General features: G+C 47.7%; 1 protein-coding gene across 1 annotated transcript in view; it reads right to left on the reverse strand.

Moving 5' to 3' along the window:
• The window catches only part of SH3PXD2B (SH3 and PX domains 2B), a 72,664-nt gene that overhangs the window by 26,317 nt on the left and 21,310 nt on the right, over positions 1 to 25,037 (reverse strand). The window contains exons 3-4 of the mRNA XM_054389179.1: positions 13,040 to 13,115; positions 2,512 to 2,588 (exon numbers count right to left, since the gene is read on the reverse strand). Coding sequence (XP_054245154.1) covers positions 2,512 to 2,588; positions 13,040 to 13,115 — 153 coding nt within the window. The remainder of the gene's footprint in view (positions 1 to 2,511; positions 2,589 to 13,039; positions 13,116 to 25,037) is intronic.

Below are 25,037 nucleotides of genomic sequence, written 5' to 3' on the forward strand. Positions count from 1 at the left end.
CTCAGCTGGCACAGCAGTGGCCAAGCCAGGTATGCTGCTCTGAAGTCTGTCTGGGTATGGTCTATAGCAGCTGTGGCCACCAAATCAAAACCAGTAACACAAATAGCCACTGTCCCCCAGTCTGTCCTACCTCTGTCACCCAAAGGAGTGAACTGGGGAGGGCTACGAGCACACAGCCACAGCAAATCACCTCATTCACCTCGCTGCCTGCAAGCCTGAAGACAAAGGTCATCTGCTAAAGACAGAGGAATCTTATTGCACTGAAATCCATTTTTTCAGGGAGTAAGAGATGATTATTCTCTAAAAATGCTGCTGCTAGAGGTCCACCCGGTGTCACTGGGGTAGAGCAGGCCAACAAATACAGAACACAAAGAGAAGAAACTGGAGAAATGGGAAGAAATTTCAGGCCTCTACTCCCCCTCCTTTTCATTCCTAAGGTTGTTTGAAGTCTCATTTGGTAACTAGTTGCTCTTACCAGTTGCTCTGACTCTTTGGCTGCTTTTCTTGCACCTCACCTTAAATTGCTGTGTTTTTCAGTACAGCAGGACCTGGAACAGAGCCCTTCAGCAAGGGCACTGCTTCATATAAGCAGTGGTTCCTTGCTTCTCTTGCTTACTTCCACCCCAATCTTTCTTCCAGGGCTCTCCCACACTTCTCTTGCAGGAGATGACAAGAAGGCAAAAACTTTCTTCCCTGGTGGGAACATGCTCACAACACATTCACCTCACCTTCTATTCTCACTCTGCAGGTCCAAGCTGGAGGAGACATTTTGTATTTCCATTCTGCACCATCAACCTCCGAGCAATGTCTACCTCCAACAATAACCACAGCAGTAAAAATGTGCTAAGACCCCATGGCCACAACCTGCAGCATGACATGCTCAGGAGGGACGTCTGTCTGCTCCTGCTAACTCCTTGCTCACTCCATATCTCTGCAGCTTTTGGTCCCACACCCACCTTCAGCTCAGCAGCTTTACAGTTAAGCAGCAGCAACTGGCAGGCCAGGCACAGTGTGCATGTTATTACTTGGCAATGCATTAACAGGAGGAGGAGAGAGCAGCTAAGTGGGTCATACAGCATCAGCCATTACGTTCCAGTTGTTAAGTCAAATGGATTCATTATATTTTATTCCATTAATGGCATCATTCTGAAAGAGATGGATGCAGCATCTTATCACTTAGGGACTTTTTCTTCCCCAAAATTAAATTTATGCCTGTGTGTGTCTGTACATAGCTGGCACATTTTAGTGACTCAGAAGGCAAGGGGCTGATCACTCCTGGCTGGAGCCAAGCAGTTATTTGCACCATCAGCTTCCCCCACACTCCTGGAAGCATACAGGTCCAAGTATACCTCACACCACGTCTCCATCACTCTGCTCTTGTCTGCTGTCTTGGCCCACAATGGTTTTCATCCACAGCCCCTCTGCAGAGCTGTCAAGGCATTCTTATTAATTCACCTTTATCCTTTGTACTTGTTATTCCAGCCATGACATCCCTTCCATAAGTCTGAGTCCCAAAACTCAGTCTCTACCACTATGCAAAGTTGTAGACCATAGTCACTGCTACATTTCCCACACCTAAGGAACGTGATGGACATTTCACCATTTCCATGTCTTCTCCCACGGGCTTTGCAGTCTTTAGATAGGTTTCCAACAGTATTCAGAATGGCTTTTGGAAGTAGCTGAGCTACCTCCAGACTATCTCATGGCTGCTGCAAGTACAAGTGCATTTCAACATAATGAGACATGGTGTGCTTTATTTTTGTGAAAAGAGCTCTTGGTGGACTTAAGAACTTTGTTTTTCCCAGAAAAAAACAATGCCCTGACACCAAAATATGCCTCATACTTAAGTACAGTATTATATTCTTCAAGACTATGGGGCAAATTATCTCAGCCTTATACAAGCAAAGGACAATCAGCTGTACTTTGGTGCTGTGATGTAATGATCTCCTTTGTCTTCCAGTAATTTTCTTCATGTACAAAGCATCTTACCCCTGTGCAAGTAACTGGTTTGCTAATCAGTAACAGGAGTTTATGTCCCAGTCTGGGACCAATCCACCAAGAAAGTTCTGTCTTTACATAAGGCAGCAGGTCTGGGAATGGAAAGGCTCCCTGAGGAACCAAGTCCTTCAAGCTTAGTCCTGCACACAACCATTTCACTCCAAACTGCCTACCAGACAGGACACAGCCAGGCAGTCAGGTCCTTTCCAGCCCATCTGGAAAGCTGGTTCTGGTTTGTAGCTTGAGAAAAGAGAAAAGAAAGGGAAAGCATAGCAGCAGGACACAAGGTGATGTGGAGCTGGGCCACCTGCACCTCAGGCCTCAAAGTCCTCAGTAGTAGCAATGGAGTGAAAAGAAAATTGGTGGCTGGGTTTTCATCCAAGAAAGAGTTTGGTAGTGGGAGACAGTCCACACTCCTATCCTCCCAGCACTGCCACAGCATTATATGCTATCAGTCAGACAGGCTCAAGCCTGATCAAGGTGGCTTCATCTTTGGTTGACACCTCCCCTTACCTTGCAGTATTCATCGATAGGTATCAGGCGCTTGACTGCAACGTCGCGGATGTGACTCCGGCGGAACAGGATCTTCCCTGGAAGAGAGGGGAGAAGAGTAGTAGGTCAGCACAGGAATACTGCCTCTTGAATCACTCTGTCAGAATCTATTCCCTGTGCATTCTATTCTCACCAAGAGCACTGGACCTATGGAGAAGCACGTTCCCTGCCTTATTAGACCAGAATAAAGTCCATTTCAAACGGTAAGCATGTTCAAGGAGACAGAAGAGAAAACAATTACCAGTAAATTGCATTCCCATCTTCTCCCAACATTGTGATGATGATGGAGGAGTGGCTCCTATCAAAGCACATGCCTGGTACCTTACAGCCTGCAAGTCCTGGCTGTACAAGTGCAGTGGCAAACACCAGCACTTGCCAAGAGAGGCAGACACCTCTGTGATTGCTGCTGCAGGTGGGACCCTTCTTGCAGGCTCCAGTCCCACTCAGTGCATCTGGGTCTACTGTGAGCAGAAGCCAAACCAGGGGGTTTCTCTCTGTGGAGCTCCTGTGTTGAATCAGTCCCTGAGGCCACAGTGTCAGGACTGCAGCTCTGAGTCAGACCTATAGGATTTTCCTTCCTGTCTGGGGTTTATTTTTGTTCTCCATTAATGGGATCCTCTTGCCACTCCATTTCCTTCCCTCTGCCTTGTGGTACAGGCCTCTTTCCTTTGAAGTCTAATGAATCCTAAATGCTTCAAGCTGCTTCCACAGAGAACAGCTTCTCTGGCCTTTAACTAGACAAAAGCCATTAGCAAACAGTGAGAGATCCACACAGAGACTCAGTGATCAAAAGGACTGGCAGGGACTGGATCCTGGTAGGATTTCAGACCTGCACTTCCCAAAGCACCAGGAACTGGCACTGCTTTGCAATAAAGTCATGGTTTATGGAATTCCAAATGCAATATCATGCTTTGGGGGTGGGGTAACAAAGTTTCCTCCATTTCCTGCTCACATCTCCATAGTGCACAAAAGCCTCATCTCCTTTTGTTTCTACTTGGGTTTCCAATCCCCACAACAAACCTAAGGAGATCATCTGAAGTGTTTGTCCATGCAATCCCTTCACTTAGCAAAGCAGTCACCATGGAGCAACCCAGGAGGCAAACTCCCCTCACAACCAAATACCAATACACCTTTGCAAGCGACGTGAGAACAGGGAAAAGCACTCTGGAGTCACACAACCCTTCACTGCACCACAGCTAGCTTCAGCCTCTAAAGGAAGCCTTTGTAGGAGCTGCAGCACTGCTGGAACCAGAGGCTGGATGACATCAAGCTACTCGAGAACAGGACGTGGTAAAATAGCCACACACTTATCACAATTTTAAAACCAGGGCTGGGGCACTCCCCCACTTCTCCATCACTTCTTCATCACTTCTCCAGGATCTGGAACATGCATGACATGTGCAGCCTGCCAATGCATGTTTTAAGCAGAGATGATCTAAGACAACCCAACTTCAGCTTGTGAAGGGTATGAATCAGAACTTTATGGAGGAGCCAAACCTCCTGCTGGCTCAGTTAATGCAGAATGCCTTCAAAACTGGACTGGGAGCACACAGCAACTATACTCAATACTAGCTCTATACTTGCCCCCCAGTCAAATACAGAGGGTCAGACCAGTTCATACCAGAAGGACTGCTTCTCATTTATATCCTGATGACAGCAAGTGGCTGAGACATTCATGGTGGGAAATGGTCTGCTCTGAAATGCATTCCTTCTCACAGCCTGCCAGAGCCAAGTCTGGCTTTGTGATACAGTGAAAAAAATCCAACACCCCTCTATTCAATCTGTCTTTTAGATTTTGAGGGTGAATAGCCTGGGAACACAGAAGTTGTCTGGAAAGACTGAGAGCAGCAATCAGGTCGGAGCTCCTTTGATTGCCTATGGCAATTATTTTCCATCAAACAAACAAATTATCAACAGTTTTCCTTTCTCATGGTGTCTGCACTGGAGAGGCTTCTATTGGAATAATGATTTTTAAAAGAGATGAACGGATCACAACAGTTTTGCTGGCAATAGTAAGGAATAGCTGTTTTGGGTTCATGCCTGCCAAAATTAAATCACTGATGGGTGGGTAGGTTAGAAATGCCTGAAATAATCAGCTCAGGGGGTGGGAATATTGAAATGTTTAACAAACAGATGCTAGTGAATAATAATAAAAAGAATATAGTTTTGGGAAATAAATACATCACAGCAGCTGAAGTATTCTTAAATCAGCCCAGCCACAGAGCATATGAACCTGCAAGCCATCCAGCTCCCTGCTTGATTTGCTCTAGATCTAGTCTTTTTCAACAAGGAGGTTTATTTTTCTCACAAAAAGCTGGGTTTTAATCAAAACGCCTAATTAACCTAACTGCAGTCCCTTCAGTGCTGCCAAATACAGCTCTATAAACCCTTGGCTTGTAAATCAAGAGTGTGCAGGAAACCACTTCCCTCCTGGAAGGGAAAGATGGGCAACTTGCTGGGTCACTGAGATGCAGCATTTTCCTGGTTGCATTTTCCTTAGACCATGTCTGCAAAATAGCAATCACAGCACTGTCTGCTGGTGCTTTTCAGGTGGCCAAAGACCACATAATGCAAGAGAAACACATGGCATTGTTCATCTCAGATCTGCACCCCTCGTTGCTGTAGCTCCAGGGGACACATCAAAGGCAGTGGTGCCCCTCACCCACACTTTGCTCATGTCTCTCTGCTTTCCACTTTCTTTGACTGCTTGTGGGAGTCTGTAACAACTCTCAGCCTGGTACCAGGTTACTGTCCTGCTAATTGACCAGGGGGACTCTCTTCCTCCTGCCCACAGCAGATATTCCTTTATGCTGACAGGGAGGAGAAGAGTGAAGATTAGCTCCTCTAGATCCTAAAAAGAAATGCATGGTGATAAAATGGACAGATGGCCAAGGAAAAAGAGAAGTCTAATAACTGTGCTAGATAATTGCCATCCTGGTCCCTTCCAATGAGCAACCTCTGACACAGATAGGGTGCAGAGAAGGGCTTGATCACTGGCCCAGCTTTGGCACAGTGTAACCTAGCTCCAGGCAAAGGCAAGCCATGCAGAACGGTGAGGAAAAACATCTGCACAGAGAGATGCCAGCAGGAAAGAGGAAAAGATCTCTGGGGTTTGATTTTCCACAGCGAAATTTCCCAGTTGGCTGAACTCTTCAGTCAGTAAATCTGCAGCATGAGAGATGAGGAGTGACAGCAAAAGGAGCAATCTCGGATGACTTCACAGTATCAAGCAAGAGCAAGGACAGCCTTGATATAGTTTGGATCCTTGACTCCTGGATGCCTGCAAACTCAGCAAAATTTCCTTCAGTATGAGAAAAATAACTACCAGCTCTACTACTTCTTAAAGAAATTCCTCAGGCAAGACTAACTTTACTCCTAACAGTCTCAGAGCAGTGCTCCTGCCCTCAGCCTCAACACCAGCATGAGGAATACCAAGGGTAAGATATATAAAGGAAGGCAATTCTGCACATCTCACTGCTCAGTGGGGTTTTCCACCAGCTAGTAAGGTCAGTGCTGCTTCAGGCTTCACTTCACCAGATTCTCACTTTTGCCACAACTCAAGCACTCAGAAGTGATTAGATTTTCTTATTTACATGCATGACAATGTTATGCATGAGCAATCAGAGCAATGAGTCTCCCTCCCTGCTCGCTCAAGAAAGCCACTGCAGACCAAAGGGCAGTAAATACACTGTCCTTTATACACACAAAGCTATCAGTAGACTGGACATTTATCACCTGGGAATGTGTCAAGGAAGTTGATTTTGGAAAAAGAAGAGAGAGATAAGGCACTACTACAGAACGGCTGCCCTGGCACCTCTTGCTGTGCGGGGAACACCCAGGCTCCAGGATATGCTGCCTTGTTTTTCTGGATCTTGAAAACCCAGTAATACCCACAAGGAAAAAATTACCATTTAGAAAGTGTTCTTTCTCCGGTAGAATACACAACACAGCCATCCCTGTCCCCACCAGCATCCAGGGAAAAGGGCAGGGCACACGCAGCAGCCCTAGGCAGAGGATTCACCAGGAGAAGGAAATGCCAAGGGCAAGCAACCCTAATTCTTGACGTGCTGCTCCCCCAACAGCCTCTCCCAGCCCCAAGCAGGAGGACCTGGAGAACAAGTCTTAGGAGGAATGGCTGAGGGAACTGTCATTGTTTAGACTGGAGAAGAGGAAGCTGAGGGGAGACCTTGCCGCTCTCTACAACCACCTGAAATGAGATTGTAGTGAGGTGGGTGTTGGTCTCTTTTTCCCAAGTAACGAGCAATAGGATGAGACGAAATGGCCTCAGGTTGCACTGAGGAGGTTTAGACTGGATATCAGCAAATATTTCTTTACTGAAAGAGTGATCAAGCATTGGAACAGGCTGCCCAGTGAGGTGGTAGTGAACACCACCATCCCTGGGGGTGTTCAAAAAGCATGTAGACATGGCACTTCAGGACATGGCTTAATGGCCATGGTGGTGTTGGGTTAACAGTTGGGCTTCATGGCCTTAGAGGTCTTTTCTAATTGAAACAATTCTATGATTCTATAGGTGAGGGACTGTGTCCATCCTGCACCATACACAGCACTGAGCTGACACCTGAGCTGCAGCCAAAGCCAGCTGTGCTCTGCAGAGACTGCTTCCAATTCATCTTTTCTTTGCTAGGTAAAAACCTCAAGAGCAGCAAAGCAGAAAAATCCATGCCTCCAGCTCCCCTAGTCAACTCTAGCATTCCTTTACTCATTTTATCTCCTTGTTGACCCTGGTTTGTTTTTACAGCCAAGCAAACACCAGTACAGGCACTTCAGCACTGGGACCACCAGCTGGTCCTCAGATGGGGACTGTGGATGGGGGAAACCTAACAGAAAGATCTCAACCTGCCACAAAGTCAACATCTGACCACATCTGAAAGGCTTCTGAGTAGACAGCAAACATTCTGTCTCCCCAGTTGGGCAGTGGCAAGGCAGACAGGGGGAGACTCAGCAAGCAGCCTGGAAGGACAGCTGTGGGCACTCATATCTGCTTTTCTCTTCTCCTGTCTGACTCCTTCCCTCACTCTCTTTTTGACCCACCTGGCACCATCTGCTCAGCTCTGGTGATCAAGATGTTCAAGTTGTTCTAGTCCTTCTCTTTACTGTCTTTCACTGCCCTGAGCTCTGGACTGATGGCAGGCAGCTGGTGATCTTCACCCTGCTGCAATAAACTTGGAAAAAAACAGCAGAGCACCTTGATGCTGTTTGGAAACTCTTATCAGTCAGAGGACAGAGCTCACAATCTCTTGGGATGTGAAGTCCTGCAGTTCCAAAGCTCTATGTACCAACTACACAGCTGAATTCCTTCCTTCTTCCACCACTCCTCTCCCTTCACCACTGCTACTTACTTCCATCCACCATGGCCAGAGGCCCAACACAGAGCAGCAGGAGTTCATCCAACATGATGAATAGGCAACAAATCCATCCAGCATGTTCCTGTGAACCTCAGGCCAGCCAGCACTGTCCCACAACAGCTGTTGTCCCAACTGTCCTACACAGTGCCTCACCCAGGGAGCATTTTCCTGTAAACAGTGCCATCCCCAACAGTGCAGCACGACCCTTGCTGCCTCAGCCATCAACCAAGGATTGAAAAGTATCAGAGGAGAGCTTGGGGAAAGGACTGATAAGGAATTTGGGTCTCCAGCAGTATGAAATAGAGCAGGCAGGCCACAAGAGCAGTTAATCTCTCCAAACAAACACATAGGGAAAGACAGCTCTGCCAATGATTCCCTCTTGTGGGAATTCTCCAGGCAGAGCTAAGTTATACTGGGGAGCAAGCTCCTGAAAAAAATCAAGCCTGAGGGATTTCAGCTAGTGAAATAGTTGAGGCTCCTCTTGAGCCAAAGGCTGTTACTGGATCTCCAGCAAGCTGGAGGGGCAGAGAACCGAAACACATTACTCTGCTGATCCAGGCTGCAAACCAAGCCAGGTATTTCTAGAGTGAAAAACCAGCTGTGCCTCTTGCCTTACCCTGAAGGGCTCCCCCCACCCCACTGCCTCGGAAAGAATTCACTGCTCTGCACCTTTCAAATCACATCCAGATTTTCCCTGGCATGGGTTCCAAACTCACTTCAAAAAAAAGGCAGCTCCAAATGTACACATAATGAATCCCAGCCCATGGAGCAGTCAGCTACATGGGCTATTCCTAAGATGGGGAAGTGGGTGTGGGAGACGGTGTTTCCAGGAGCCCTGCACTTAGCATCTGTTTGGCAAAGTCCTGGGCTGTGCACATATCCTGGTGAAGAGAAGGAGAATCAGCCAAGGGCCTCTGGGACTGTCCTGGCTATAGCATAAGCATGAAGACCCAGACAGCTGTGAAATGAAGCTGATCTAAAGAGTGCCCCTATCAAGACAGCCCCTTACATTCTTGTGGTTGGAGATCTGCTGGAGTAGGAGCAAAATGCTCCCAAGGCCGTTGCTTCCATAGCCTACAGTGCCATGTGATGGAGAAAGATGCAAGATATTTTGTTTAAAGACAGCTTTGGGTCACAAGCAGAACAACTGCTCTGTCCCAGCAGTCTGCTGGGGTAATACTCTTTGCACATCAGCAGAGTTAGCTGAAAGCCTGCAGAAAAGGCAACCACACATAATGGGCTGCAAGCTAGCTTGGGACTGTCCACCCAACGGTGCTACAGCAGAGACGTCCTTCCTCCTAGAGCGGAATATAGGAGTTAGAACCCTTGATGACCTCCAGCTCTGATGAGGGTGTGATGAGACTGAGGAAAGTCAGGCACTTTAGCTGCAAAATGGATGAACTGTTCTCCATCTCCTTCAATGGGGTCCTTGTGGGAAGCTGTTAGCATCCCCACAATAGTTCTGTCAGGAAAGCCCCAACATTTTTTGGGTAGCACTGATGGCCATGCTGAACAGGTTAGCAGGCTGGGAGGGGAGTAGAAAGGAGCCATAATTCTGCACTTTAAAATGACCTCACCAAGCCCCCCCTTCCTCCTCCTCCCTTCTTGGGAGTTTGGTATTGTCTGTAGCTAAAGCTTCCTAAAAAGCAAATTTACAGCCAAAGTTAGCTCAGCTTCGGGCAACCCCTCCTTGCTGAGGCTCACGTTTCCAGCGAAGCAGACTGGCCAGGATCTGCTCCAGGCCACTTGAGCTGCACAAAGTTTGGAAGGCTCCACTCTCCTTATAAAAGCTGTTTCCTGAAAGATCTGGCACAGCCCTTACACAGTGGGACCAACTGAGCTCATTTGTTTTCTTAGTTCATTTTTTCCTGGGGTCTCCATACCATCACCTCCCAGCCAGCATGGGTGTAACCCTTAGTGTGGACTCCTGCAGGCAATGACAGAGCTGCCCAGAAGGGCGTCCCCCAGACTGGCCAGTGACAGGTCTCTTCTCTCTTGCCAGCTGCTCTTGACTCTGCTCTAGGGACCACAGTCGATGGCATGCATGGGCTGGGTGCTGCCAGGCTTCCAGAGCTGTTTTGAGGGGCCAGCCTCAGCACCACATAAAGCTGAGGAGGCTGTGCCGGTGGCTTAACGCCAGCAAAAGTAGCCAAGAATCCACTTCAAATTCCCCTATATGGTGGTAGAGGTTTTTCAGCCATGGTGCAGAAGCACTGCAGTGTCCTGCTAGGCAAAATCTGACCTCACCACACCATGCTATGGGATGAATGTGGTGCCAACACCTGGGAAAGGACAACCCCTGAGCCCAAACCTCAAGTGTAATTGCTCTGCTCTGCTTTGGAGGACCCAGCTTCATGACTCCACTTCAGAAGAGCTAAGTGGGCTGGAAAACTTGCACTTACAAGTGCCTCTTCTGATACAATCACAGACCTACTTCAAAAGGCCCAAAGTCTCTAGAAATTTCCAAGAAATCAAATCCTCAAAGCAAACATTAACAAACCAAAGGAACACAAAGCAAACAGAACTCCTGTGGGCTGAATGTTGTAACAATGAGTAGTCATGGAACACTCTTCCCATTCCAGGAAACCAGCTTGACAGACAAACCCAAATGGCACCTTCTCAGGTCATGGTGGTGACCTTGAGTTTGGGATGCTCAGGGCTTTGCCAAAAAAGCTAGAGCTGCAGGAGGCACAGGGTTGCCAGAGACATTTTTGAGAACTGCAGTGGCCACAACATCTAATGTTACTCTACAACAGGCTTCCCAGAAAGCAGCATACTTTCAGTAAGCCACTGGAGCCAAATCTCCATTGGTAATGACATTCAGATGCTAAAAATGTTGCTCAAAATGGGACTGAGAGCAAACTACAGCACTCCCAGAAGCTGCACATCACCAAACCCCTAGCAAGTCTAAGCATGCTAGAGCCACATTTTGCAGGGACCCAGGTTGTCTGCATCAAGCTCACCTAGGTGGCACCTCAGGAAGAGAGAGACAAAGTCTGAGTTCAGCTCTAAGTAATAAAACTCACTGCTTTGCCTAACTGGGAAGGACAGGAACAGCTCCAGAAAGAAACCATCCTCTAGCATTGCCAGCAGCTATTAAGAGAATCTTCCCTTACCTCCAAGTGAAGTTCTCTTTCAGAAGCAGACACAGGTTGCAAGCCATTTCACTAGGGAGGTTACAGCTCATTGTCCTGCACCAGAGAAAGCCACCAGCTCCTGACTGCTCTGTCTTGTGCAGCAAAGGAAGGAGGACAAAGGCAACACAATTCCCGTTTCTTAATAACACCACTTCCCTGAAACAAGAGGATTTCTGAAGCTGTGCCATGAGGACAGGCAGGATGCAAGATCATCAGTCTTTCCAGTGGCTATCACCCCCTTGGAGGTAGGACACCATCCCACACTGGCATCTTCTCACCCACCCCCCCTTGTCCTGTGCTGTCACAAGTGGCAAAGCTGCAGGTGGCAGCTCTTAGGCATCAGTAGTCTGTCTCTTCTAGCAATCACAAGTCACTGCAAATATGAAATGTCAAGGGAAAATTGTGGGAGAAGCATGGACTAGCAGTTTTCCAGGTCAACATGTGACTACCTCTGAGAACAGTGCTGTTTAATCCTGTTGTAAGGAGACCAGAGCAGACTAACATCTCTGCAGAGGACACGCACAAACGCACAAGCTCCTCCAGAGGACAGTCATCCTAACTCCCCAAATCTGCCTTCTTACACAAGAGCCAGGCTTTATTTTCCAGCAATTTCAACTCTCTTTTTCCTCCAAAGGAAATCCCCGTGACACACTTCATAGCTAAGGGAAACTATTTCAGCACCAAGAAGAAGAACCAAACCTTAATGAGCGTGCTGTGAGAAGCAGTGCTCCAACCAGGCCTTCCGAGCCCCACCACTCCCTTCCACAAAAATCAGCATTTTGGTGGGAATTTTCTGCAAGTGCAGCATGGCCAAACTCTACATCCCATTTTTCCAAGTTATGTCCTTTGCCACTTTGGCTTCCACTTTTCCTCCTCACTCCTTTTGCCCACAGGAAAGCTTGTACAGCAAGGGCTTCTCTGCTGTGTTACTGTCAGGTGTGCCTTGTTTTTGCTGGTGTTACAATGCAAGGACAAGCCAGAACCAGAAATCCCTCCACAGGAAACCTAGGCAAGATTCTCCTGCTCAGAAAGGGCATATAAAAAGATTTTCTTCATGCCAGTAAGAGCAAAGCAAAGCTCAGCTCACTAAATGCCTTTATATTTGTGGAAAAGTCAGGAGGCAGAGCACAGCACAAAGGGCTGCACTAAACAGACCTGACAGTCACTGGAAGTGATTATGGTACCGTGACATTTCTAAATATGCCCATTAGCTACTTGGGGGTGGGAGGAAAGACAACTCTGTGGTCAAAGCCATTAGCTATGGGTGCATGAAAGACTCCCAGGGCTCCCTCAGGCTGGTTATTTTTGCAAGGCATATTAGGGTTCTGGGTTTTTTTTTGATTCCCTGTAGCAGCAGCAGCACCAAAGGACAGCTCCAAGCAATCCCCTGCACCACAAAGTCTGCAATGGACCATTACATCTGTTCCTTGGCCATGCACTCAGCTGCACATTGGCTGACAGGGCACACATCATGCCACAGAAATCCTGTCTTTGAGCAACCACTCCTAAACACTCCAGGAGGAAGCCAAAGCTGATAATCAGCTTGATTTAATGTATGGAACTCAGTTGTTATTTGTCTCCAGATGGCCCTTTGAGTTGCATGGGAAAGGAAAAAGAGCACATGAGCAGTTCCTGGGGAGGCCCACATCATCCTCAGCCCTGTGCTGTGCTTGCCAGGCCCCTTCTGAAAACGAGCAAGCTGCTGCTGGGGTAGCTCCTGGCAGAAGCTGTGCAAGTGGTTCCTTAGCTGCAGTCCTTCACTAATGAACTCTGGAGGGAGAAAGAACGACAGAGGGGTTTAACACTCGCTGGGCACGCTGCTAAGAGACACAGAGGTTTTCATGGACATGGTGCAGGCCAAGGACTTGCTATTGCTCAGATGGTTCAGCAGATAAGAGGCAAAGCACGAATGTGCTCATGCAGACCAGGAAAAAGTTCCTGCCATGCCAAAACCAGCATGGGTTTTGTGGGAGCCCCCTCGCCTACCTGGCAGAAAGGGGATGATCCTTTGCTTGGGGTCCTTCTGCCCTCCTTCCGTTGGAAACTTGTCCAGCATTTGCATCTGGAAAAGGAAACGCAAGAGACGTGATTAAAGTCATTGACTAACTTGCATGACACAAACCCACTCTCTCCAGGAGAGTGTCCTGAGACATCCTACACAGCACCATCAGCCAGAGTACAGTGGCCCACAGCACCGAGGGAAGAAGCACAGCCAAAGGAGTGCCAGAAACACCAGACCTCAGGGCCACATCCACTATTTCAAAGACATTTCCCACCTCTGATGCTGCTCAGTGTGGGTGATTTATGTAACTTGTTTTTCTGCAGCTAGTAAGTTTCATCCTGATGGACATTGGTCACTAGATTTTAGAATCTGCTCAAAAAAAGAAAGTCGTATTTTAAGCTGATTAGCTCAAGCATAGCACAGCACTCAGACAGTTCCTGGACTACAGCTAACTTGGACTCTCAGCACTAACTCATGTTTGCCTGCAAAAGGCCATCAAGTTATGTCAAGTTTGGAGAACGCTTTGTGCTTTGAGGGAAGAATGTTGTATGAGATCTTCAGCATTACAAATAATTTCCTGATTGATGCAACTGCACTTAGTACGTCTAGTCAGCAAAGAGAGATGATAACCAGCTCCTGCTCTTGCTGAGTGCCAGCACTGGTGCTTCAGCATGTGCACAAAGCTTCCTTGGAGCTGCTACAGTGCTTAATAGCATACGAGGAGAAAGCACACCCAGTCATCCACCATCCCTTCCTGTGGAATGAAAAGGGAGATGCAAACTCTGCCCTATTTTTTTCTGAAGCATGGATCTGAGCTCTGTCTCACATCACTTGAAGAGCTCACTGGTCCCTAGGCTATTTGAAACAGGTCTTGCCCTCTCCTGTTGGTGCTATCTCGTTCTGCATAAATAAGCAAACACTTATGGAAGCACTGGAGACAACCTGTCCAGGAATTGTCTATTCAAAGTCCTACAAAGTCTAAACAGCCATTCTCCGTTGGCCCAACTAAGATTTTAAGTATTTAATACAAAGAGGAAACTACGCAACCAGCGAGTCTGAGCCATTCATCCCTGGAGAGGCATCTGCAGGCAGCCTTCACCCAGCCTGGCAGGAGGGTGGGCACCACTGAGTAGCAAGACAAAAGACATGCTCCCTCCTGTCTGCTGCTCTACCATGAAATATCAGGAGACCCTTCTCCACTGCAGCTTTGCAGTCCTGACACACCCCCTGACGATGTGTCCCACCTGGCTCCTTGGTTTTCATGGTTCTTATTCTTTAGCATCTATTTTTCCACATGCTTTTTACAGGAGGTTCCTATCTAAAGGCTGCAGACTCCAAGGTCAGGTTGGATGAGGCTCTGAGCAAACTGATCTTGTTAAAGATGTCCCTGTGTGCTTCATAGAGATAGAGGTCTAGATGACCTTTAAAAGTCCTTCTAATCCAAACCATTTGATGATTTGAGGACTTCTCTATTGCTAAGTGGTGAGCTTGTTTAAAGTGCTGTAATGCTACAGCCAAGTTCTTTTTGTCATCAGAGCTCTCCACACCCCTGCACAGGCTACATTTGCCTTTTTTTTTTCCTTTTCTTTTTTCTTGGATCTCAAATGCACTGGGATAAAATTCTTGAGGTTTGGTGGAGAGGGAGACAGAAAGAAGGAGGTATTTTTCCTACATTTTGAGAAGGAATAAAACACTTTCCCCTAATACTCCCAATGACAACAGGAAAACCAAAAGCAGCTATCAAATATTCTCCTCAAAAGGAAAACAAGACAACTGAAAACTAGGGGAGACACTAACTACAAACAAACCATGTTTACAGCCTCTTCTGAAAATAAGTTTGAAAGAGTTTGTAACAAAGAGTTCGTAACAAAGAAAATTACTTCAGACTTGGCAACAACAGGGGATGGCAGTGATGTTCCCAGCAGCCACAAAGCAAGCCCAAGGGTGGCTGACAGAGGGCTCACCTTCCTGAGGCACTGCAGGCTCCCAGGGCAGCACTGCTTCTGCAGCCTCCCTGAGCACACCACAGCTTCCTGGCTCTTCCCTCAGCCCACGAAAATAAAGGATGACACCACATCCCCATTACCCTGTAAAACACCCGGGATGCACTACAGCAGAGAAATGCCTCTGGCCCTGCTCCTCCTACAGGGAATAGCTCAGGAAAACTTGTGACTGGCGAAGGGAGAACAAAACAAGTCCCAAACGCTGCACATCTGATTGCTGTTAAGCGATGCAACACTTGAGTCACTGGAAGCTTTCCTCTCCTCTCAGCTCTGGTGGCAAGCTGAGGATCTCTCACTCCCAGGAGCACTATGAGCCTCCAAGGCACAACTGGTGCAAGCTGTTTTCTCCCATAGGCACGTGCCTGGGCTGTGCCTCTGGCCAGATCTGCTCCCAACCATGTGATCCCACCAAACTGGGCCAGAACTTCAGCCCAGAGGTTCTCCATTTCCTTTTGCTTGACCGAAAGTGCCTTGTGAAGCAGCTGCTCAGCAAGCAGGAGGCAGCCTGAGGACTCTCTGCAGCCATCCTGCTCTGCTCCAGCCCAGCCCAGAGTCACCAGTACCACCTCATCCAGACCATAACCTGCTGTGGGTTGGTGCCATTATGCCTGTGCACTCACACAAGCTGCTCTCTCTTCTCTTGCTGGAAAAAGAAAAAGAGGTTGTGAGGTGCCTGAAGCACCCTCAGGCACACACAGGAAGGGGAGAAGGGGGAGAAGGAGCAAGGCAGAGGGGGTCAGTTCCATGGATCCTATCCAGTCTGGCTGCCACATCACACAGCTCCAGAGAAAGCAGCAGCAAATACTAGTTCATCAGTTTTACTAGGCATAAGCCTGTGGTTGATGAACAGCTGGAAAACCCACTCCAAAGAAAACAACCCCAGTGCTGGCTGTAACTGTGGCAGGCAGTTTGCCTTAGCAAGATTCTAGAGCCTACATCTGCAGAAATCCAGGCTGTGGGTCACGGACTGATGGTTCTTCCATAGCACTACACCACAATAAAAGCACAAAACTGATGGGAAAAGATCAGCTGCAGGCATGAGAGATGCCATCAGAGACCTGGAGGAAACCAGCTGGCAGGTCTCCAGGTTTTGAGGCTCCCTGCACCCCTTGCAGCCCATCTTTCTTCTGTGGATTTTGCAGCACAGGGACTGCTGCACAGGTTGTTACACTGCTCTTGCCCAGGAAAGCAAAGGAAAGCAGGCACAACTCTGGAAAAGGGATGGGAAAAGGGTAAAAGTGCAGCAGGGCCACAAGCCCTGGGGGAGACACACACAGACAGGCATCAGATGATGGTCTGCAGAAACCAAGGCACATCAGTGACAAGGTGAGGCAGGGCAGGTTTCCTGACCTTTCTCCCTGGCCATGGCAGGGAAATGTGCTCCCCAGCAGACAAGGAACAGCAGAGTGGAGGCAGCTGGCATGGGAAGACTCCCAGAAATCCATCTCAGCGGTGAGGGTTTCCATCCAAGCTCCAAGCAGGACTGCTCACATGACGCTCCCAGAAGGGGTGATTGTCTGGCCATCCAAGATCCCGGGGAGAGGGGGAGACAGGGCAGAAAGACACACAGCCCTTTGGAGCATGGGAGAACACAGAGAGGCCAAGTCTCGCTCTCAGCAATGTGCTCAGCCAGGTCAGGAAGAAAAATGAAGGAAAAAGCAACAATAACTCTATTGTTTCTCCCCTTCCAAGATTATTTTAAAGTATCTGTGACAGAATCTTAAAGTAAAAAAAAAATAATAAAAAAAGGAAACTATTGGAGTGGATGCAGTTGAGAGCATTTTGTTGTGCTTTTACTCTGTGGAAGCTGTTGGATCACACTTTCCATGGATTCCATTGCAGCAGCAGGGGGTGATCCCAACCCTACTTTATCCAACCCCCAGCGGGCTCCCCACAACAGCACCTCAGGATAGGGCACATTTATCACCATTTATCTCCACCACCAATTTATCTTATCAATTAGGTGTTTTTTCTTATTAACCCAGAAACATCTGGGCAGTGAGTCTGGAGCTGGCTGTGGCTGGAGGCCTGGGCACAACACGAGGACACTGTCCCCAGGGTTGAGCTGTCCAGTAACCAGGCCAGCGATAGTGCCAGTGGGGCCACCCGGGGTGAGGGAGCCTTGCAAAGGCAGCTTTGTATCAACAGCTAACACACTGCCAGACAGCTCCTTCATTAACAGGAAACTCCTAAGATAATCCCCTAATTGAATCAATTAAAAGTGCTGCTATGGGCTGCAGGGGATCCTAGGGAGAGGGGAATGTGTCTGCTCAGCAGAGTATTCAGGAAGGGCTTTGCCCAAATAAGAGCTGATGGTGTCGTGCCAGAGGGATACAGCATGCAGATGGCACAACCCCAGAAGGATGTGTCTGGTGGAGCAGCAAGGTCCCTAAATACCTGTGAGTCTCTAAAAAAAAAAAAAAAAAAAACACAAAAACAAAAACAAACCCAAAACCAAAAACAAAACCAACCCAACAACCCTCAAGCCAAGTGGCAGAGGGTAATAAGGGTAAAAAGTGTTCACCACTTTGCTGCTTCTCTTCTCCACAAGAAAGTGGAAAAGCTTTGCCCTCTAAATTGTAAAGGTGGGGGGAAAAAAAACCCCAACACACAAACCAAACACAAACTAACCAAAAATCAATTATTTCTCATTTGAATCTGATCTGGTGGGAAGAAAAATGTCAGTGTGAAATGGTAAACACAACATCCCTGCATTCCCCAGTAACGATGAACCAGAAGGGCACAGGATTACTCTTGCAGCAAGTCCTCTGCAGCTGGGGGACTGTGGGATTTGTTTTTGTCAAGTGGCTCTGAAACCCAGGCTGCCCACTACTGAGTGCCAGGGCTTGCGTGGCTGCAAAGATAAAACGGATCTCTGCCAACTTCTGGAGTGGTTCATGTCACTGAACAGCAAGATGTATCAACACAGGCTAGAGCGTGATCAAACACCCAGGCAAGGAGAGTAAACTCTTCTGCTCTTGCACAAGATCAGGAGCCAGGCCACCAGCTGTAATTGCAGGCATTGGGGCAGGGGAAGTTTCCCTCTTCTCTTATCAAGAGGATTTGCTCTGCTTGTGTGACGGAGGTTTGGTGTAAAACCACATTCCTCCTTCCTGGCCTAGCAAGCAAGACCTGACCTAATCCACATCTACACCAGACATGTCCATTATCCAGAGCAGAACAGTCAGCTTTTGACACTGCTCAAGGGGAAGAAAAAAAATAAAGGAAAAAAAAAAAAAAAAGTTCAACAAAAGGCTTCAGAGTTGAGCTGAGGTAGAGGCGGCAGAATCACAGGAGACTCTTTGTGAGAGCAACAGCCACCCTGCTGAGAGAAGGCAGCAGCCTGCCATGGGGGAAAGATGGGCCCAAGCCAAGCCTGCTCTCATTCCACACTCCCAAACTCCTGTCAGCCCCATCCCTCGTGAGAGGGGTAATGCTGCTGGCAGGCGGGCATGCTGCTGTCACCACAGCAGTGAACTCCAGATGGGGACATTCACATGCACTGCTCACTCTGACTCCCATGTGTTCAGAGAGCATTAGTCAAGCCTCCTGTATGGGAAGTAGAATCCTTCCCCAAATCTGATCAGCCAAAGGACAGCATCCCACTGATCCTCAAATGCAGGGGGAAAGGGACGCAGGTCCAGCAGCCACCTTCTGTCATGGCAGCACCTCAGCCTCCTGAGGGACATGGTTGTATGCTGAGAACCACAGAAACCAGAGATTTGCAAATGTGCTCTTGCAGATCAAAGCACCCTTGTGCCCTGGAGTCAGCTGGTTCAGGGAACATCTGCCACACAGACAGTCTGGGAAAGAGAACAACATCTGGCATCAGCTCACAGGCTATCAATGTTTAGTCTCTCTGCAGTCCTACAGGAGGCACTTTCCCTGCATCCCCCTGAACTGTTCCCGAAGAAAACAGAAGCACCAAGGCAGAGCAAGCTCCAAGCCCAAGGGTGGTGATGCCGAGCTCAGGAGGTCAAGCCTGGGGAAAGATTCCACTGGTATGGCACCATGTAATGCTTGGATCTTCAAAGACAGTAATGGGAGCTGAAGGGCAGCACAACTGAGTGGTTTCTTGATAGCCCAGCTTCTCCCCAGGCCCTCTGGTACGAGGAACGAGTTCAAGTGCATTCTACACATCAGGAGGCAGAGACAATCCTGACCTCCTCAGTGCTAGGAAATGGCATCACAGAGGCTGGATTGTGAAAACTTGATGGAAAACTTTTAGCATTGCTCAGCAATAGACCAGAAAAAAAAAATTAAATGAGATCAGATCAGAGAAAAAACAGCTACAAAAATTGGCAGCAGCTGCCACTGCAAAAGACATTTCCTATGAAATCACAGGAAGCATTAGAGAGGGAGACACTGGAGCCTGTGAATAGCTCACTCACATGGAGAGGGCAGTAGGTACAGGGCTGGCATGACACATCCCTCTGCCTAGCACTGCCACATCCAGCCCTAGCACCAAGGCACACCCTGGTCTGTTCTAGCCTGGGTGCTTGCTCATAAACCACACAGAGCAAACCTGGGGAGCCGACAGGATCTGCCAGCCTGCAGGGGCTCACAGGATATGGCAGCTTCACATCCACAGGTTTGGTTCCAGTGCAATGGTCCTCCAAAAGCAATTGAGCAAAAAGCTTCCACAGCGCAGAGACATTTCCAGCCCAGAGGAGATGTTTCCAGCCCAAGGCCCCACTCATTCTCTGAGCAGAAACCTCAGCTATGCTCATCTCCAGTGTAAGCAATAAAGGCCATGACAGGCACTGCATGCTCAGATTGGACATAAGAAAGCAATGTTGTGTGATGCGGGTGGTGAGGAACTGGAGCAAGTTGCCCAGAGATGTTGTGCATGCTCTGTCCCTGGAAATGTTTAAAGTCAGGTTGGACAAGGCTCTGAGCAACCTCATCTAGTTAAAACTGTCCCTGCTTAGTGCAGGGGTGTGGAACAAGAGGACCTTTAAAGGCCCTTTTCAACCCAAACCATTCTAGAATTCTAGGATTCCTAGTGAAGGAACCACTCAGCCCTACGTGTCTAACCCCTACAAGCTCCTGAATATGAGAAGCTCCTGTTTTATCATCCAGCCCCAGAAATCACTTAAAGACTGTCTGTTTATCAGCAATGAGAGAATGGGAGATTCTAATTGCTTCTGTCACCATCACAACCAACACAATGTGCTAATTGCAGCAGAAAGGTGAAAGAGTCATAGAAGGAGAAAGAGAAATCCTTGTATCCAGAGAGGCCCCTCTGTCTGGTCAAGCCAGACCCTACTCCTACAGTGATTTTTGTCTTTTCTTATCTACAAAATACATTTCCAACAGCATTAAAAAAAAAAAAAAGTCACGTTTTAAGACATTAAAAGTCTGCATGTTTCCAAAAGCAACAAATAGCTCTGGGTACCTACTTGTAGGCACTAAGAAGGGAATGAGAGGGCAGACAAAACTGCACCTTCCCAAAACCCAACTCCAGTAAGAGACACTAGGATCCAAAATTACCACCCATCTTTGGATGGCCCAAACAACCCCTGAAAAGCACTGTTTGCTTTCCCTCCTTTTTAAGCCTGTCCAGAATATATTTGGTAGAGACTAAAGGAGAGAGTTTATTACTTCAAAAAAAGGAAAAGAAAACCTCAGATTTGGAGAAGAGCACCAAGCAATCTCCATTTATACAACCTCCTCACAGAGCTATGGAACCTTCTGCCTGCTCTTGGGTGATTATAATATAATGCTTTTTATGTTTGATTCATTGGTGTTGAATCCTGGAAGTCATCATTCTCTTTACAGTACTTTACTCATCCATTTTCCCTTAATTTCTGGTAATTGCAGTCTCTATGCTGAGTAGGCAGGTCCCAGATGGCACAGATGAGCACTGAAAGCTGCAGCAGTCCATGCAGGTACTAGGAGCACAGCATTAACACCACCAAAAAAACCCCAGTATGGCATCCATAATTCACCATGGCAACCCAACCAGGGGAAGTGACTCTTGTTGGTAGATGTGCTTGGAAATAGAGCAGCAATACTTGGGGGGTGACACTGGTCTGCAGCACTTCCTCTTCCCCATCCCATCCGTGGGAACGTCCCTGCAGCACAGCTGGGGCTGTGTCACACAAGGATGTACCCCTGGAAGGAGCCTCAGCACGGAAGCAGGGAAGAGCTGTGTCACCTACCCCAGCCTGGTGCCAAAGAAAGATCACAGAACCACCACCACAACCATCTCTGGAACTGCCATAGGGAAGGCTGCATCCAGAGACAGACACACTGGGTAGACTGCAAAGTCCTGGGATTTCATTTCCAATGTGGAAATGGAAACAACAGAGGAGAAATACCAACATATTTGCCCTGTTTTGTGTGTTGAGGAGCAGAGGCACAGCGAGAGGAGGGATGTGCTCAAACACTCCAGCCAGATCCAGTTTCATATCTCACAGGGTGCTTCACACAAGGCAATCTTTTGTCAATCATGCCAGTGACAGGTCACAGACTTGGTGTCTACGCCACCCCACTCGTTTGCCAGAACCTTGGGATGACTTGTCCCTAGCTCTGCCCCAAAATACCTCATTATCTGATTTCTCCTCAACCCCTCCTTCTCCTAAAAACCTTCCCCACTTCACACGAGGAAAAACAGACCGATGGACATTCCTTCCCTGAAATTAATGCAAAGTTTGAAATCTGTGGCAGGCCCAAACATGGTGAGACAAAACAGGAGGCATCTGAGCTACAGGCAGGGCTGCAAAAGCTGCACTCTTATCACTTGGGAGAACACTGCTGGTCAGAAACACCCACCTCATGACCCTCCTCTTGCATCAGACTTCTTGCTAACTGTTTTCCCTGTTGTTCCTTCCCTAAACACAAGCCCCATCTTCCAAGTCAGCAGCGTCAGCAGAAAGGCCAATGTGGAGAGATCTCTGTCGACACGCGAGGGAGGATTTCATTCTGCTTGGTTGTCTATCAGAGCAGCTCCATGGCAGACAGGTGGAAAATGAGACACTGCAAATCATAGAATCGTTAGGGTTGGAAGGGTCCTCAAGGATCATCTAGTTCCAACGCCCCTGCCAGAGGCAGGGACACCTCACACTAGATCAGGTTGCCCAGAGCCACATCCAGCCTGGCCTTAAAAACTTCCAGGGATGGGGCTTAACTGCCTAAACCAGGGTCTTCACATGAAACATGACCATGTGCCTTTCCATTCTGTCCCATCTAACAATAAAATTCTGTCTAGCAGAGACTGATGCAGCTCTGGAGCCCTGGTCTGACAGCATGAACCAGCCCACCTCAAGCATGTGCCCACCAGTGTCCCTACCCCAGCTCCTGTTGCACCACACAGCACTGTATTCTGCCCTTGTGTGTATATACATATATATATATATATATATATATATATATATATATGTAACTGCCCTTGTATTCCTCCATTCATAGAAAAGGTGGGATTTAAAGATGCCAGGTTCAGTGGTGTCCAAAAGCCCAAGCTGAGCAGGAAGCCTCTGTGGACAGCTCATAGCCACAGCTGCTGGCAGGAAGTGTTGGGGCAGGTGATGAGCCCTGCACTGCCATGACCCACACAGTGGCAGGAAAGGCCTCAGAGCACTTCTGAGTTTGGATAGCCCTTGGCAGAGGGCTGGAGCTCACCAAGAAACTCCACTGACCACAAAACCAGAAGGCTACTGTTAAGTGATGTCTGATGGAGGAGAGTGGCCCCACAGCTTATGCAGGAGTTCACTTAGGCACTTCATGGGGAAGGGTTGAGCAAGCTCTGAGCTGGGGTATGGGGAGCCCTGTGGCAATCCTTTTCCAAGCTGCAATGCAGCTCCAGGGGGAATGCCACCTCACCTGGGATATTCACTCCTTGCCAGGGCCTGGAGACACCAAACACCACAAAGCACCACAGAGAAGCCCCAGCAGCAGGCAAAGTGCAGCAACCCTGCTGCTTTCTACGCATTTAAAGATAAGAATGCAGATTTCACACAAAATCCAGGCAAATCACATCCCTTGCACTGCACTTGCTTCTTTAGGACCCAACCAGGACAGGGAGAAAATAATGCTAAAGTTTTCCAGCATAACTAAACTAAGGAGCACAAACCTTGACTGTTCTAATCTCAGAGCTTTTCTCTAAGTGTAATCTCACCACAGAGACACAAAAGGAAAAAACCTCAAACAGCTCTGGCCAAATTCACTGACTGATAAAAAAAAAAAAAATCAATGATTTTGGGTCTTAGAGCAGGCACCTGTAGGCAGGTAGAAAGCAGCTGACCCCCAGACTGAAACCTCAGAGCTTCCTTGGAACTTTCCACTAAGACTTCTTTATTTCCTGGAGGTGGGTGGAGGGCTGGAAGGGGGAGAGGAGGGGAACTGGAAAATGCTGATTTACCAAGAAGAAAGATCAGCAGATAAGTATCCATTTCAATTAACATTTCAATGCAAACGCTAAAGCCTGTTAAAATCCAAAGGATATTTTTAATGTTTTAAGGGACTTAAAGGGAAAGGCTTTTACAAAAAGAAATTAACAGAGAAAAAAAAGAGAATGTTTTACACACACTGAAATGAGTTACTTTGTTTGCTAGAATTTAAACTCCAACTTTCCTCCAAACTTCAGATGAGGAAACCTCTCCATTTTGAAGAGCTGTGCAGCTTCCCAGCTGCCTTGGCACTCTGCATGGCTGAGCACAAAGCCTCCTTCAGTGGCCTTTTCATCAGCCATTTTCAGCATATACACATGTGGTAAAAAAATATGGAATTGCAACTTTCTGCTGACTGAGACTGGGTGAGAACTCCAGAAATTTGGGTCCCTACCAGAACTGTTGGTAGTTTCCTCACCCCAGTGCTCCCTAGGCTGGAGATGAGCAACACCTGCTGCCCGCAGCAGCTCTACAGATAGGAAGTCCAAAATCCTAAAACTTTCTAAAAGGTGATGTTTCTTCCATTTTTCAGTAATAATTTTTAATTAAAAAAAAAAAAAGAAAAGTAAGGAAAAAAAAAAAGGAAAAATGGCAGCTGGACTCTGCAAGGCTGAAGACCTCAGCCAGCTCCTGCTGACAGCCATTGTCAGGCTTTGCCATACCTGAAGCAAGCTGTCTACCCACCTCAGAGTGAAGCTGCATGACATAGTTGAACCAATTCAACTTTTGTTTTCAGCACAAGACAGGGAGAAGACTCATCTCCACTCTCCTCCTCCACATTTCCCACTCTGCTGGAGAAACTTCAAACTCCCAGAGATGGTTTGTTGCCAACTTGGGAAGAGGAAGTCAGCCCCAGAGGGGTCCCAAAACCACTTTGCACCCAAACCACTCGCTGAGGGAGGCATTTCTGAAAGCCTGCTACAACTAAATATCTTCTCCCTCTCTGGAAAGCTCAAGCACCAGGCCACAGTTGATGGTATATAATCAGCAAGCTGAGTGTGTGCAGAGGAAAATGGGAGCACAAGGATTCTCAGGTAAGGTGCACAATAGTATCTTGGGTATTAAAAAGTACCTGGTTTGGCTAATTTAATATGATTTCAGCACTGAAAAAGGACATTCAGGTGAAAACTTTTTCTTGCCCAAAGTAAAATATTTTAAGGCAGTATTAAAACAATAAATTCACCAACCTTAATTACCTCCCAGGCTTAATCTCCAAGATCTAATTTCCAAGCTGCCAGGTAAAGACAGCTATAAATATCATTTATATTTCACTATTCACTGACTCACCCCTACTATAAAGGCCTCAAGATATGGCACCAGCAAGGCAGAAAGGCTCAGGGAGATGGAATTAAGACAGGGATCATGCTAGAGATAATTTCCCATATTGCAATCCTATATAACACCAGAATATAAAAACTACCACAAAACAGGGTGTAGAGCACCACCCCACAGCCTGGGGACATGTAGCAGCCAGGAGGTGAGGGCCAGATGAGCAAAAGGAATGCCATGCATCCAGCAGCACTGCAGCGTCCCCACAGCAGTAGAGAAGCAAAGCAGGAAAACCAGAGTCACTATGGCACCATGAAGGG

This window comes from Indicator indicator, chromosome 18 (genome assembly GCF_027791375.1).
Source record: "Indicator indicator isolate 239-I01 chromosome 18, UM_Iind_1.1, whole genome shotgun sequence".
In the NCBI taxonomy this organism is placed as follows: domain Eukaryota; kingdom Metazoa; phylum Chordata; class Aves; order Piciformes; family Indicatoridae; genus Indicator; species Indicator indicator.